Source organism: Protomyctophum bolini (assembly GCF_963924005.1).
Source record: "Protomyctophum bolini genome assembly, chromosome: 17".
Classification (NCBI taxonomy): domain Eukaryota; kingdom Metazoa; phylum Chordata; class Actinopteri; order Myctophiformes; family Myctophidae; genus Protomyctophum; species Protomyctophum bolini.
The window spans coordinates 24,985,904-25,002,215 of record NC_137878.1 but is presented as its reverse complement, the minus strand read 5'-3'; the positions used below and the strand labels follow the sequence as shown (position 1 = coordinate 25,002,215).

At 42.9% G+C, this 16,312-nt stretch overlaps 1 protein-coding gene across 1 annotated transcript; it reads left to right on the top strand.

The window, feature by feature from the left end:
• Positions 1–10,823: 10,823 nt before the first annotated feature.
• On the top strand, positions 10,824–15,429 carry znf706 (zinc finger protein 706). Its single transcript, XM_080787351.1, has 3 exons — positions 10,824–10,953; positions 12,792–12,940; positions 14,165–15,429. Exons 2-3 carry the CDS (start codon positions 12,806–12,808, stop codon positions 14,258–14,260), a joined length of 231 nt encoding a protein of 76 aa, XP_080643477.1. The 5' UTR covers positions 10,824–10,953; positions 12,792–12,805; the 3' UTR covers positions 14,261–15,429.
• Positions 15,430–16,312: the final 883 nt, after the last annotated feature.

Below are 16,312 nucleotides of genomic sequence, written 5' to 3'. Positions count from 1 at the left end.
GTGTGGAAACACAGAATTCCTTTACCTGTGTGTGTGTGTGTGAGAGAGAGGTGAACGGTGGATGGATCCCACATTCCGGGCGTGTTTTCCCTCTGGAAGAAGCTGCTTGTCTGGACTTGACCTGAGATAGGGTGTCAGTGGTGTCTACCTGTTTGGCAGCTGAAACCAGTGCAGACCACTAGCAAGCACAGCCACACTGAGCCCAACTGCTAGGGAGAGAGAGTAATGTGGCAAGGGGGGGGGGGGGGGGGCAAGAGAAAGGGAGGAGAAGCAAAGCAATTCGACAGCAGTAGGCCTACAGTGGGAAAAGGTGAGGGAGATTAGATAAGATCTTGGTACATAGAAATTGATTTATTGGAGATTCTGACTTTCAATTGTAGCCCTACACACATTTTGTTTTGATTGTATGTTGTTCCACTTTTTGCTTTGACAATGTAAACGTGCGTTTTCTCATGCCAATAAAGCCCTTGAATTGAATTGATTAGAAAAGTGTGTGTGTGTGTGTGTGTGTGTGTGTGGCGCGCGTGCGTGCCTGCGTGCATGCGTGCATGCGTGTGTGCGTGTGCATAGATAGACACTAGCCTCGCAGTGGCCAGACGCGAATCTGCCGGTGAAAAAAAGAATCACACCCGTGTGAATTGAGTGGTGCAACTACGTGTGGGGGTCCCTGGGGGAGTCCCTGGAAGTTTCAGACCCACAGGAACGCGGCCAGGGGGGCGGCCCGGTTCTGGCGAGCCGCCCCGCGTCCGAAACGGTCGAGAAATTACGGTTACCGTGTGGGGGTCCCAAGGGGGTACGTCCTCTACTGTACTGTCACTGTACTGTACTGTCACACCCGAAATCACGTAATGGCTTTCCAGAATGCAGCTGTGCACAGTGTGAAGCTTAATAGCGCCACTTTGTCACCTGTTGGTACCCTAAACATACAGACAGACAGACAGACATAGGGACAGACGTAGCTAGGGATGGACGGACATAGCTGGGCATTGGAGTGGCTGCACCCTATGTTTGCGCCACTCAAAAATTGCCTTCGGCGACAGTGTTGTTTTTGTCAGTAAATTTTGATTTTAGTTTTAGTCATAGTCTTTTGAATAATTTTCATTTAGTTTTAGTCACATTTTAGTCACCTGGAATGTTTTAGTCGACTAAATGTCATACGATTTTAGTAGACTAAATCTACAGTTGATTTAGTCGGCTAAAATGTATTTTGACGGGCCTTGATGTCGTTGTAATGGTATATTTGACACTTTGTTTGCATGCTGAAAATAGCAGATCTACAAGCTTACAAGTTGTAGATCTGATATTTTCCACATGCAACCTAGCATAAAACTGGATAGCTTGTCCATTAGTCCCTCCCTAACATTTTAGTCTAGTTTTTCTGAAATAGGTCTTTGCCTATTATTATTATTATTATTATTATTATTATTATTATATATTATTATTATATATTATATTATTGTATGGCCCATTATGATGTTAACACAGCCTTGTTTCTGTTTTAACATGGTGTCCATATTTTGGGCAAATCAAGATTTTAAAAAAGAAAAAAGAGAAAGAAAAGAGCCTCAAAGAAGTTCAGGAAATTAACACCATTTAATTGTTTTTTTGTTTTGTTTTAATAATTTGATAAAAAATAACCGAATGCAACAAAATTTAATTTAATTTAAGAATATCTCAATATCTATCTATATACTGAATGTGCATGTCATTATATGTCATATTGGAGAACCTGATACACTAGCCAGTCCTTACAGCACTACAGTACTGTACATTACAGTACAGTACTGACTACAGTACTGTGTGTGTGTGTGTGTGTGTGTGTGTGTGTGTGTGTGTGTGTGTGTGCGTGCGTGCGCACTACAGTACTGTGTCCTGTGAGAGGCTGTCAGCACCCTCACAATCAGCCTCTGTCTCTGACCGGCTAAATGGTGACCTTAAGCCCGTTTGACCCCAACCTTCAATTCACCTTGAGATGCATTGTGGGTTCGTGTGTGTGTGTGTGTGTGTGTGTGTGTGTGTGTGTGTGTGTGTGTGTGTGTGTGTGTGTGTGTGTGTGTGTGTGTGTGTGTGTGTGTGTGTGTGTGTGTGTGTGTGTGTGTGTGTGTGTGTGTGTGCGTGCGTGCGTGTGTGTGTGTGCGCGCATGTGTGTGTCCATGTGCACTAGGCAGTATACGTCAAGTACGCCCCATGTGACATAATGCGGTGAAATCTACCAGTATGCGTTGTGTCAGTGTGTGCACGTGAGCACGTGCGCACGTGCGTGCGTGTGTGTGTGTGTTGTGACTCTGTCACGGATCATGTACGCCTCAACTGGTTTTGCAACATTGTGGCATGTCATGGTGGTATAGTGTGGAGAATACAACAGTGGACTGTGTGGCCAAACCTGTTGGTTCGGAAAAATAGGGATATAGTAAAGAGAGGCGTGTGTGTGTGTGTGTGTGTGTGTGTGTGTGTGTGTGTGTGTGTGTGCTTGGGGGGGGGGGGGGGTGTAAGTAGGCCAATGGTGTGTTAAAAGGAAGTGACCAAGAGGGAACATGTAATTGTAATGTAACTTCCTCTTCCCTCAACTAACAGAGAAAATGGATGAGGTCAACTCCGCCTCTCCATCTTTTCCCTCTCAACGTCTGTGTCGTCCTACAGCCGACACACCGACCGGCCAGACGGGTTGACTAGTGAAATGCATCTCTAACCACATTGAAGATGGAATCTTGAAACAACAAGAAAGTGGACCACACACGCCAATATTTTATTTAGGACAGCAGGTTAAGACAGAATCCAACGTTTTGGTGGTTAATCTTAGGCTTAAATTCTGTTTTACCTGCATGCTGTCCTAAATAAAATATTGGCACTCTGGCTATTGGCGTGTGCGGCCACTTTCTCGTTGTTTCAAGATTCCCTCTTCCAAGTTCTCTTCCATGCGGGCCGGCACCGCTAAAAAGGATTTTGGTGTGCGTTTAGCATCCTTGTGCACTTGTCTCTAACCACATTAACATCGGTGACACTATTTTAGGTGCCACCCATGTTAAAAACATTTACATGTTCTGTTTGAATAGTGAAAATAGCAGATCTACACATGCTCACAACACGTAATGTGCACATGCGTCTTGTGAATCGGCTATTCTTTTGTGTAGAAATAGGGCTGGCCTGGGCCATGGCTCAGTGGTCCAGGCACCTTGGCTGGTAATCCAGTCAATCCATGTGCCGCGGGTTTGACTCCCGATCCCGATGGCTTTTACTGCATATCTTCCCCCTCTCTCCCCATTTCCTGTCAGCAAATGCTGTCAAAAACAAAACATAAAAAAAAAGAGAAATAGGGCTTAATTGGTTCATTTTAAATGATGTTCAAGCAAATCATCTTCAGCTTTCATAAGTTATTTAAAAAAACGAACATGACAAAATGTGATTTAATCCTCGACTGTTGTACACCAGCTGGAGATTGTTGCGAACGCAGTGAGCACTTACTATGAGACCTAGCAGATCATGTCTGTCTGTGTGTGTGTGTGTGTGTGTGTGTGTGTGTGTGTGTGTGTGTGTGTGTGTGTGTGTGTGTGTGTGTGTGTGTGTGTGTGTGTGTGTGTGTGTGTGTGTGTCCGTGTGTCCCCCCTTTGTGCCCATATATGGAGCTGAGTGATTTGTTTGTGATTGATGCAACACACTCCATATTTGGACGTATAGCTGCTTTGGGGACTCCTTATATGGTTATGGCTAAGTTAAAAACGTAACTTAAAAATAACTTAACTTAAAAAAATAATAACTTAAAAATAAATCTTAAAAAAACCCAAATATGTACGAGCTGCGTTCGCTTCCCGCGTTTGTGCGTCTTACTGGTAATAATACGTCGATGCAAAGCTGCACACAACAATTTAAGGACAAAGGAAACAAGGGTCCTTGATAAACACTGGGTGGGTTATCCGTTGAAAGTCAGCCCGAAAGCCCTTGTGGGGAGGAGAGAAATGGGGGAAATCTCAGGCTGTCTGTGGCAAACCCTTGTTTTTTCCACACACACACAATGGACAGCCGGATAATATTCTCCTCCAACTATTGAAAAGCTGACACCTGGAAGATTTCCTTTCACACCAGGCCCTAAGGGTGGACAACCCCACCCCAGCCTAGCCTGGGTAAGCAAGTTGCTGCACAACAACCTCCAGGGCAGGGGAACTTGAGCAATGTGTGGCCTTTGTCGTACGGACATTTTTTTGTCTCTTCTAGTTTTTATCCTGCTTTCTGAAAGCATAACCACATACTTGTCTCTTGAGAGAAATTTCCCCCTGATAACAAAAGACTAGAAGGATTGTCTTGCTTTTCTTTGGATATGAAAGGCAGGGAGGAGGTAAGATAATGCATGCCGCTGGCTGGAAGCTTTTCTCACAATGATAAGATTTCCCTCATGAAAGTCGACAGGACACCTCTGAGAAATGGTATTAAGAGGAATACCAATTATACCATAACAATAATTAAACATACACCGGTTTTGTTGTTGTGCTACGAAACATGCTCCTTGTCTCTCGGGCTCTTTATCACAACAGAAAATGCATTTTCAGGTCAGGATACCAGTTTTATCCAATCAGGAGACAAGTGATGACACAAAGACATTTTGCAGAACATTTTAGAAATTTTAGGAATTTTAGGAATATCAAATTAAAGCTGATAAATGGGGTACTCTCTCCCACCAGAAGATGCCTTTTCTGTTTATTAAAGAGCTGGAGAGATGCATGGGGAGATCTGAACAAACACTCTGTTTATTAAAGAGCTGGAGAGATGCATGGGGAGATCTGAACAAACACTCTCAATACTTTATTAAAGAGCTGGAGAGATGCATGGGGAGATCTGAACAAACACTCTCAATACTAGCAATGATTACTAGCTTCAAACTGTGATCAACTGTGATTTTGTTTTTAACCAAAACATATCAATTACCTTAAAAACTATTACTGTTAATTATACTATTTCATACTATTTATAACTATAATTATACTATTAATTATAGTATAACCCTAACCCGGGTGAGCAGTATGGGTTAGCGCCCCAGCCTGTGTCCTCCGTGAGGAGGAAGCCCAACAAACCTCGGTGAGGCCATTATAATCCACCACTCCTGAATGGAGTGCCTGGTGCTGGGAGTCTGGTGCAACGCACAGGTCCTGGGCCTGGTGAGAGCAGGAGTGTGGACCTGGTGAGACGTAGGAGGGTTAATGGTAAATACACAAGGCACAAGGATTCTACTGTGATAATATAGCAATGATAAATCAGAGATCCACATGAACGCACTGCCGTTATTAGACCCTGTCGTGATATTTGTGTGTGTGTGTGTGTGTGTGTGTGTGTGTGTGTGTGTGTGTGTGTGTGTGTGTGTGTGTGTGTGTGTGTGTGTGTGTGTGTGTGTGTGTGTGTGTGAGAGATTTACAGCTGATTACAAGGAGAGCTTCAACACCATCAGCAACATTGAGGAGATTGCCTACAACGCCATCTCCTTCACATGGGAGGTCAATGAAGAGGCTAAGGTAATGTCACATTTAAATATGCTACTATTCCCACACACACCATGCCTCTGTTTGATCACGTCGTAGCGTGCTGAGCTGGGACTCTCCAGTAGAAAAGGGTAAATCAACATCTGGAAGAGCCCGGATAGCTCAGTCGGTAGAGCATCAGACTTTTAATCTGAGGGTCCAGGGTTCAAGTCCCTGTTCGGGCGAGTGTTTTCTCTCATGGACAGATGAAGCTGAGAGGGTAGAAAGGCTACTGGTTCGGCCCCCAGTTCGGCTCACCCAATCTGTGTCGAAGTGTACCTTTGACACTTAACTCGGGATCCTAATAAAATCAATAAACACTTTTTGCCATCCTTTTCATCCAATCATCCATCCATCTTCAACCGCTTATCCGTAGTCGGGTCGTGGGGGCAACAGCTCCACCAGAGAGCTCCAGACATTCCTCTCCAGAGCAACATTAGTGACTTCCTCCTGGGGGATCCCGAGACGTTCCAAGGCCAGTGAATCGATGTAATCCCTCCATCTGCGCCTTGGTCTGCCCCGGGGTCTCCTCCCAGTGGGACGTGCATCGAGGACCTCCCTAGGGAGACACCCGAGAGGCATCCTTACCAGATGCCCGAACCACCTAAGCTGGCTCCTTTCCAGGCGAAGGAGCAGCGGCTCTACCCTTTCAGCTTCATCTGTCCATGAAAGAAAACACTATCGCCCGAACAGGGACTTGAACCCTGGACCCTCAGATTAAAAGTCTGATGCTCTACCGACTGAGCTATCCGGGCTCTTCCAGATGTTGATTTACCTTTTCTACTGGAGAGTCCCAGCTCACGCCACGACGTGATCAAACAGAGGTATGGTGTGTGTGGGAATATTAGCATATTTAACTGTGTTTGTGACTTACTTCTCTGCCCTTGATTTTATATATTACTGCTTATATTTACCTTGTTAGTAGTTGGTTGAACATGGTGGACCCTATTGTAAACAAGTGTAATGCTTTGATTGAATTGATGAATTTGGATAAATTCCATCTAGATGACCAAGTGGGGTCCAGGGACCCCCAGGGGTCCTTGAGGGAGTTCCAAGGAGTCCCCAGCTAAATGATAGTTAGTAACCAAATGGACCCTTATGGGTCTGTAACTCAGAGAGTGTACTAATGGAACCAAATGGACCCGTTGGTTCCATTTGTACACTCTCAGAGTTAAATTAATATTGGTTTTATATATAAATTGGGGGACCCAGAGATAGAAATGTAATTAAATGGGGGTCCGTATACTAATGCATGTCAAACTGGGGGTGAAATTGGAACGGTTTGAGAATCACTGCTAGAGACGTAAAGCAAATCTTCTCTTATGGGGGGTCCCTGGCATATGTTTTCAAATGGGGGGCTAATTAGTGTCAATTTGGGTGTCCTTGACATGAAAACGTTTGGGAACCACTGGTCTAGATCACAGCATGTAGTCATGATCATTGCCATCTAGTGGCTGTTATAAATCATAGCACATATCACAACATTCCTTTTTCTTTCAATGTAAAATCACAACAAAATACTTTCAACATTTTCAGAAAAAAGAAAAGAACAATTTTATAAATTTTAAGAACAAACACACACATCTTGCTCTGTTTATATAACAGAATTGCTATGTACCGAGGTCATTTGCTGTAAGCAGTGTAAGGTATAAACAGTGTAGGCTACACACAATGATTTGAATTCCTTAAGGTGCTTCCATTCCATTCAGAGTATTTTCTCTTTCTCTCTCTCTCTCTCTCTCTCTCTCTCTCTCTCTCTCTCTCTCTCTCTCTCTCTCTAGTTACTGCCCTATACACATCCCATGGTACCTAACATGCTGGTGTGAAAAAGCTGATGCTGAACCAGGATCAGCTTTTTCATCAGGAAACCGGCAGACCCTCTTCTGTCACCCCAAGGAGGGCCAGCTGAGGAGATGGTAGGGAGGAAAGTGTTGGACTGCACAATCTGTCCAGGAACACCTACATGAAAGAAACAAAAGGTAAGTATTTCAGAAGATTAAGAGCAGCATAAAAAATAACAAGATGATGTTCAAAGTGTATTATGGTTGATCAAACTAAAAACCCTGATTCTTATTTTCTATTTTTCTGTGTATTCCTTATGCAATTTCAATCATTTATTCATTTAACTGTTGTTTTTTTAGGGTGGGGTATATGTGTGGTTGTATGGATTTCTTCTGTCGTATATCCTTAGACCTTCAGCTCCGTTGCAGCAAGCCAGTCCAGTGTGTCATTTTGTCTACTCTAGGTCAGTGGGCACTGTCTGTGAGACCCCATTGCTGCACTGAAACGTCCCACACCTGTCCTCAGACGGTTGAAGGTTGTCCACTCCATGCGGGGCAGGTGCTGGCCGGCCAGGAACATCTGTGGGATCCTTGATGTAGTGGTGAAGCCTGGATGGTATGCTGCCTTCCACTGGTCCCTCCATCTCGCCTTCACCCAGGAAGCCTTGGAGGTGTCAGCTGGTGTTGTGTGAAGCAGTTCCTGTGGGCCTGTGTGGCAAAGGGGCACCGGGACTTGTATGGTTTACCCATTCTCGGCAGGAACCCCTTTTGGTGTTTTAAGCATTATGTTATACTTTAGCTATTAAAAATAGCAGATCTACAAGCTCATAGCGGCCGCACTACGGACACAGTCACACACGGACACAGTCACACACACACACACACACACACACACACACACACACACACACACACACACACACACACACACACACACACACACACACACACACACACACACACGGAGTGCAAAACATACTCTCTCCCCATGCCTTCGGCCTGGTGGAGACAACAATGGTCAATGATTAATGGGATGTTACACCATATGTTATGACGAGCTCTTATCAACATTCTAGTAAGGATGGCGATTAACTGTTTACTTTGTGGCTTTTTAGCACACCAATTTATGATAAAGCAATTGCTTTATTAGACACACACGTTTTACCAGCAACCATATCGATGACTGTGGCTTATGTAAACTCATGAATGGTTCTCAACCTTTTTTTATGTGGCGCAACCACAGCTTTCTGTGTCCCTGTCTGTCTGTGTCCGTCTGTCTGTCTGTCCGAGTACGAAAATAACATTTGGTTGGTTGGTTTTCACAACCACTGTCACTGTTGTGCAGTCTAACACACACGCGCACACACACACACACACACACACACACACACACACACACACACACACACACACACACACACACACAGTACAGTACAGTGACAGTACAGTAGATGGACCCCCTGGGGACCCCCAAACGGTAACTCTGTCATTTCTCAACCAATTCAGACGCGGGGCGACCTGGGGGTCTGGATGTTCCGGGGACCCCCCCCCCCCACACACACACACACACACACACACACACACACACACACACACACACGGAGTTGCACCACTCACTTCACACGGGTGTGATTTTTTATTTCTGGTTCTGCACAACACGTTGTGAGCTTGTCAATCTGCTATGTTTGGCAAAATGTTTTATCCTTGACAGCCCGTATACATCTAAACAGAAAAGTCCTAGGCCTATCTGATTGCATTAAACGACGATAAACAACGATAAACTCACTTTGCGACTCGCTTTGCCACTCGATTTGACACTCACTTTATGCATGTGCAAATATAGAGGGTTCATACCCTCTATAATAAAAACAATTATACATTAAACAAAGGTACAATATACAATATAATATACAGTATATACAGTAGCTACAGTATTTCCCCCCTGAACCACCTGTAATTATGTCATGGTCGGTAGACCACTGGTTGAGAAACAGCTATGTAAACCGATGAAAATGTGCTGACGCGACAAATGAATGCAGCATTTCTTATTATGTTTTCATTCCTTCCAGGTTCACAGGGCTGGTTTGTTGGCTTGTAATGTGTGTGTCATCGCTACAGGCCCGGCTAACAGAGCATTGAGTTAATTTCCATACATGATGAATGTAGTCAAATGTGGAGTGATGGTTGACAACTGCACTGTTTGTTTACATCCAACAGCATTCGTCGTCACTGTTTTAGATAGTGCTGATAACAGAATATAATATGCCATTTTCATAATGAAGAACATGAGTCATGACCATATGTGGACCTTCATGAGCCTCTAGTATCAACTGTCCTCCTGGCTTCACTTCGTGTAGTGTTAAAGCACTGACGTACGGCATACTATAGCGCGCCGTTTTTCATCATTTTTGATGATTTGACAAAAATGAAAAAAATGAAAAAAACGATGGGTTATAGCCCATGTTTTTTGAAATTTTGAAATAAAAAGTTAGCCTCGTTTATCATCATTTTGGACCGTGGGCTATAGCCCATATCGTACGGCATACTATGGCACGCCAGAAAGGCCCTATCGCCAACCCCCGCCTCGGGTATGGGCACTGATGACGCGGAGGAGGGAACACGCCGCCAGTGCCCACAGTGTCCCCAGCGGGAATCGAACCCAGGACCTTCTCTCAGTTAATTTTTCTCCTGAAAGCAAACAAATCAAGCTTTCTCTGAAGGTCTTTTGTTCACATTCACAACAGAGAATTTTCAATAAATCATTCAAAAAGTGCAATCTGCCATAGCAGAAACTAACAACCAAAGTGATTGGACCTGAATCTGCTAAACTGTGGACGACAGACAAAGCATTACACGTGTTTACAATAAGGTCCACCATGTTCAATTTATCATAACATTTAGAGACGTAAATGTACACTACTTACTACTATATAGCCAAAAACAGGAAATCATCATAAAGGAGGTAAAAAGGGGGAAAAACATATAGGCTTACAGTGAGGGGGAAAAGGGGTGGGTGGGGGGTTCGGATTTTAGTTTAGAATTGCAGCCGTCTGTAGATGCCCTTAGAGAGCGGTTTTGAAGGAGTCAAGGGATTCGCAGGTGGTTGCAACTTCACAAAAATTAATAAACAAATACATGGTGTTGCGCTTTCTTCCTTTTACTTTTCTGCCATCACTGTATGCATTAACAGCACACCGACGCTAGGAGGCAATATTGTTCTTGTCATGTGTACACTTTGGAGAGGTGCTGCGTTTGAATTTGAAACATCCTTGTAGTCGTAAACTGGTATATTTATCATTACCACACACATAGCATGCCTGTAGTTCAGACAGTAATAGGCTCATTATTAATTCAGTCATTATTTTTCAGGCTACATTCAACATAATTAATGTCAGTGATAATTTCTGATAAAGTAATCAACAGTAGAGTACCGTGCTTTCCTCCGAGGTTAGTCTCGCGTTACCAGACCGTTAGTCTCGCGATTTCCAAATGCTTCATCATCGGAGATTGTGGAATAGTTGTCTGGCTACGCGAGACTACTCCCGAGGTGGAAATCCTGGTGACGCGAGGTTATTGTGTGAGTGTGGGATTTCCGGCCGCTGCCACACTTACTTTGTGTGAGATATTAATTTCTTCAAACGAACACAACACACTGGTGCTTCTACACGGTATGTTCTTAGTATTTTACGACACTATTTCATTATTATTTCCCCCCTCTAGCTGTGGTAGGCAAGACCCGTGTGTCATATTTAACAAGCTGAAACCAGCAGCCCAAGAAGAAGTGCACTGCTAACCATATGGTTAGCAAAGATGAGCTAACAAGCTAAAGCTAAATAACATGGAGCCCTGGTTGTTTAACAGCTGGCTATAATGAGTAATCTGAGTTAAATTATCCTTAAAGTTATCTTGTTCGATTCGATGGTCTGTTGTTCTCGTGGAGAACAGTGGACGTCCCAGACCGCATTTAACCCGATTTGGTTGAATTGGAATTGAAAGCAAAACAAAACGTTCCAATTCTTGTGCCACTTCTTGACTAGCCTCCTCGTTAGCATCACATATGTTAGCCTGCTGGCTAAAGGCTAACTAACGGCGCCACCATCTATTTGTATCGTTTCCAATCCATACCGCAACGCGTTTCATTGAACCACGCGTCCTGTTTCCCACATCATGGGCAATGCGACAAATCAATAGCATGGACCTACTGGGCTAGCCTTGCGGATGCGATGCGTTGTGCGCTATTGGCTATTTTCGGCCATCGACACAGTTTGAACGACGAAGTGTCATTCAATTATTGGGCTTTGGTTTGGTTTGATTTAGCACTTGCATTGTCAATGGTTCCCTAACTTTCATCTCAAGGACCCACACATTTACACTAAATAGCCAGAGGATCCCCCCAATTTAAGAATATATGCCAGGGACCCCCATAAGAGAAGGGTTTTACAGCTCTAGCAATGATTCTCAACCAGTTTAATTTCAAGGACCCCCATTTGATGGCATTTATATCTCTGGGACACCCAATTTATATTGTAAAAGTTCCCAACTATCATTTAGCTGGGGACCCCCTGGAACTCCCTCAAGTACCCCTGGTGGTCCCCGAACCCCACTTTGGGAACCACTGGTCTATCAGTCTATCATGAATGTAAATTAAATGGGCCCATCACCAACAAAGACAGCAGTGGTGTGAACAGAATATAATATTAAGGAATGCATGTTCAAACCTATCCAGATGGAACCTTTTCATTACATGAGATGAAACTCGCTCCCTCTAAATGATGGCAACGCCTTGAATAGCCTTGCCCAAAGTCAGAATCGGTTTATTTCAAGTTAAATTGGAAGGTTATATTGTATTTACTTTACTGACTGTACAACTTTAATCAGGTGTTGCCACTTGCCAGTCTTATCTTGCTCTTTAGAGGCCCCCCCTTTAGAAACTTGTTAGTGCAAGACAGCAAGAGTAGGCTACTTGCATGGGCACGCTCGCCCAGTATTAGCCTGTGTTATTACATTATAACGGTGTCACAAAATAAAATAGCCTGTTCCACATGAATACAGTGCTAAGTCCTGATTGTGGAGTTAAAACATGACTATAGAAGAATTTACAATATACTGTAGTCTAGTAGTAGTCTGGTGGGGTCTCGTCATGTGTAGCCAGACAATCAGATCTTAACCTACTCATCTAGATGTAGACATACTGGCGCTAAAACTCATATTGACCAATGCTTTAATACTTTCTAAATAGTTATGAAAGGTTTAATGACAAAAAGTTGCCTCTTGCTGCCGCTGGTGATTTGACAGAACTCTCATAATGTCTTCACATTGCCAAATTCTCTTCATAATAAGCTGTTTCACCTCAGGCAAAACGGTGAAATGTCTCACACAAAACGAATCTGTCTCAAACTTGAAACATCCATTATAGCAAGTGAAAGCCCTGGTAACAGGCTTTAACTGGTTTTATGCTTGTGTACAAAAACGGTATATTGGTTAACTTTAACTTCATTGTCTGCAGTTGTATCAGTCAGCATGGCACGTGGGCACCAGAAGATTCAGTCACAACAGAAGAATGCCAAGAAAGCAGCAGATGCCAAGAAGGCTAAAGGGCATGACCAGAAGACTGCAGCCAAGGCAGCATTAGTGTTTACCTGTCTTGTCTGTAGGGTAAGTACCAAGTATCAGACAACCCAGAGCTCATGTTTTAACTTCTTTCTAAACTTTCTTCTAAATTATTCATACTCCTATTTTACCGCTGTTTCGGCGCTGTAGTGCCGAAATGATTTTGGCTCGTCAGAAATTTTCAGTAGCACCGAAGAGCCGACTTTAGGACGGTACCCGCCCCCCCCCCGAACCTCAAATGACGTCAAATTGTAGGCTCTACAGCGCCGAACTGACTTTTATTCGGCTCTAAAATAGGAGTATGAATCGGCCCTTAGCCTCAACAAAGGGATTCTCAAGATGGAGATTTGGTCGGAATAACCTGTTCCTTCCACACGCTACGTCCGTCCAGGGAAACTCACCTGTCAGGTGAAAAGAAGCAGCTTGGACTCCTCATGCATAGAAGGAAGCATGAGGTCAGTCCCCAGGTTGGCACAGGAAGTGTAGTGCCCAGGATTACATTAGATAATTGACACTGGGTGAAAAAATGGGTTGCAAAATGGTGGGATAAAAAAGAAAAGATGAAGATTTGGCTCAAATAAGCCTTTTCAAGAAAGAGAAACGGGTTCATTGGCTTTTTTAATTTTCATGACATGCTCTTGCAGGTTCTTTGCAGTCCAAGTGATTTTCCAGTCCACATGGTTTGAGTTTCCCTGCTGACACTCTGTACAAAGCTTAAGAAAAATATAATATTTAAAAAAAACATTTTGAGGGTTGCAACTTAAACGTTATATCTTTCAATCTGGGAGATACCTCTGTCTTATTAGTTGTTATACATGTAGTAACATACATTATTTTATGAGAATTTGAAGGATTTCATAAAACCTATGTTTTTTTTTTAATCGGCCGTTTTCTCCCATACTATGTTACCTTGATGAATGTCTGCTTGCAAACAAGTAGAAACTTGGAATACATTTATTGTCAGTGGTGACAGAGCTGAATGTTATGTCAACTGTCGATACAGGATTTGTCATTCACAGACAGTTGCCAACTTGCCATATTAGACAGGGCAGTAGACATACAGTATTTTCTGCATGTCTTAATTGGAGAAAGCTCATATCTTTAATGATGGTCATTTTGGAACAATTCTTTTTTCATGCAGTACAGAGTATGTCATGATTTGATTTATTCCTTTCATAGGAGGTTAAAAATGCTATCATTAAGAACTAAAACCAGCTGTAATGTTTGATGATTGTATTATCCTCATTGTTGTGTGTTGCCCTCTTGCAGTCCCAGATGCCTGACCCCAAAACCTTCAAGCAACACTTTGAGAGCAAGCACCCCAAGTCTCCACTACCCCCGGAGCTGGAGGGAGTGGAGGCATGAAATGCCTGCAACCACTGGAGTACCATCCTGGATGCCGAACCGAGCCCCTGCAAGGCTCTGCATGAACTCTGTACTGGTCTAAAATCTGACGGTATTGGATGGATGCAAGCAGAACCACACTTTAGTTTAATTTAGCTGTTTGACCACTTTTCAACCTGGCATGCCTATTTAGGGAATGTCGTTTATAGCCATCATTTCTCAAACGTAGCAGATCTTACAAGCTCACAATGCTCACTGTATTGTGAGCTTGTGGACCTGGTATTTTTGCCACGCGATACCGCCGTTACGATCAAGTATGCAATAGGGCTTAAAGTGGTTTAAAGAAGGCTGCCTTTTCACCACACTGCTTCCACCCATCCAGTCTATTATTCTTGTGAGTATGTAGTGGTTGTGCCAAGACAGAGGTCCGTTTTGGTTTCGGGGTGACCGGAGAGACCCATACAGTTCTTGAACAATGCAGGTTTCTCCCTTTTCTTTTCACAATGTTTCATGAACATCAACACTTCCCGCGGCTCCAAGGTTACCAGTCACTCTGTTTGGGGAAACGTTATCAAATGTACAGAATAATTTGTGCCGTGTAATGTTGTGAGGGTTTGACCCTCTCTGAATGCACCCCCTGCAGCTAACATGCCATTCCCTCAATGTCTGCTAATCTTTATAGCAAGATTATCTTAACCACACTGTCTACAAATCAAGGATTTGTCTGGGTTGATGGAAAAACACATCGGGAAATAAAAAATAACAAGCCTGTGGTGTTGGTTACATTTTGTTTTATTCCCATTATCATTTATTGTTTGTCCCCTGTGAAAGTAATAGAAATCATTTTGAAATGGGATCTAATCGGCTTTCTAATATGCTTTTGCTTGGAATGTTTAGTGAATCACAGAGAGAACCGTTTGTTTTTGTGATATCAGTTGTTGAAGGTAGATATTATTGTATTCAATCCCGGTCTTGTTTATTATGCTGTGATCATTAATCCTGCTAATCACTGGTTTATGTTGGGTTGTCAAAATGTCAAAGCTTTGCCACTCTTAAGCTGCAGAATGTCTTTAGTATGATTACATCACCTACTGGAACATGTCCATGACACTTGTATGCTTGGAAAATGCAGCGTCTGTTCCACAATTATGTAATATAAAATTTTATTAAAATTTTACTTTGTTTACTTATTCTGTTTCTTGTTCTATCAAATCGGTTGTCACAATGGAAGTAATAACATACTTTATCCTGCTGGGCAGGGAAAGCATAGCCTATTAAATTGGAAGAAGTAGGACATTGAAGAACTGCAAATAAATTGGAAGATCCAAAGCATCTTTAGAGATGTTGCTCTGTATTTCTATTAAAGAATTGGCCAAATAGTGTATTATATTGCTATTTTCTTGGGCGGGTGTGCATTTGTTCTACACAGGATCAAGCCATTCAAGCGTAGACTTAAAAAGTTGTAAATTATTTTTTATTATGGACTAACAACGCAGTAGTGGCTGCAACACCTGTCACTGGGAATTGACACCACAGATCCATATTGTTGGTCCATTAGGGATTAGGCAGCTTGGGCAGGATCGGACGCTGTTCCAGCCTGCAGGCAGGGCATGATGCATGCAGGGTTTTGCCTGTGTGCAATATTAAATACATTCATACAACTTACTGTAAATGGAATGTATGTAGGTGTGTTACACCTCAACTAATAGATTGTTAAATCCAGCTTCACTCTTTAGGAGGACAATGGACGTACAAAGTTATAACATTTTTGGAGGTTGCCTTCAAGTTATATTAATTTTTTTACACGTTGCTACAAATGTGAAATTGAATGTAAAATGCTATAATACAATGCAACACAAATAAATTGGTCTTGGTCACAAGGTGGCGATATTGTCCTACTGTTGCAAAAGAGCTGCAACTTGTGTTCTATTCGCCTTCTACTGCGATCATCAGTTACAATCAAAACATCCGCTCAGTGATTTCACTGATTTGTCCTTCAAAATAAAATCAATTAAAGTGTCGAGTGAGTCAGTGTAGTGTAGTTGCTAGTCATCTACTTTACTTAAGTAGTTA

Coding starts and splice junctions, on each gene's coding strand:
- znf706 (XM_080787351.1), top strand. CDS start 12,806: ATGGCACGTGGGCACCAGAAGATTCAGTCACAACAGAAGAATGCCAAG. Junction 12,941..14,164: donor TTACCTGTCTTGTCTGTAGG/GTAAGTACCAAG, acceptor GCCCTCTTGCAG/TCCCAGATGCCTGACCCCAA.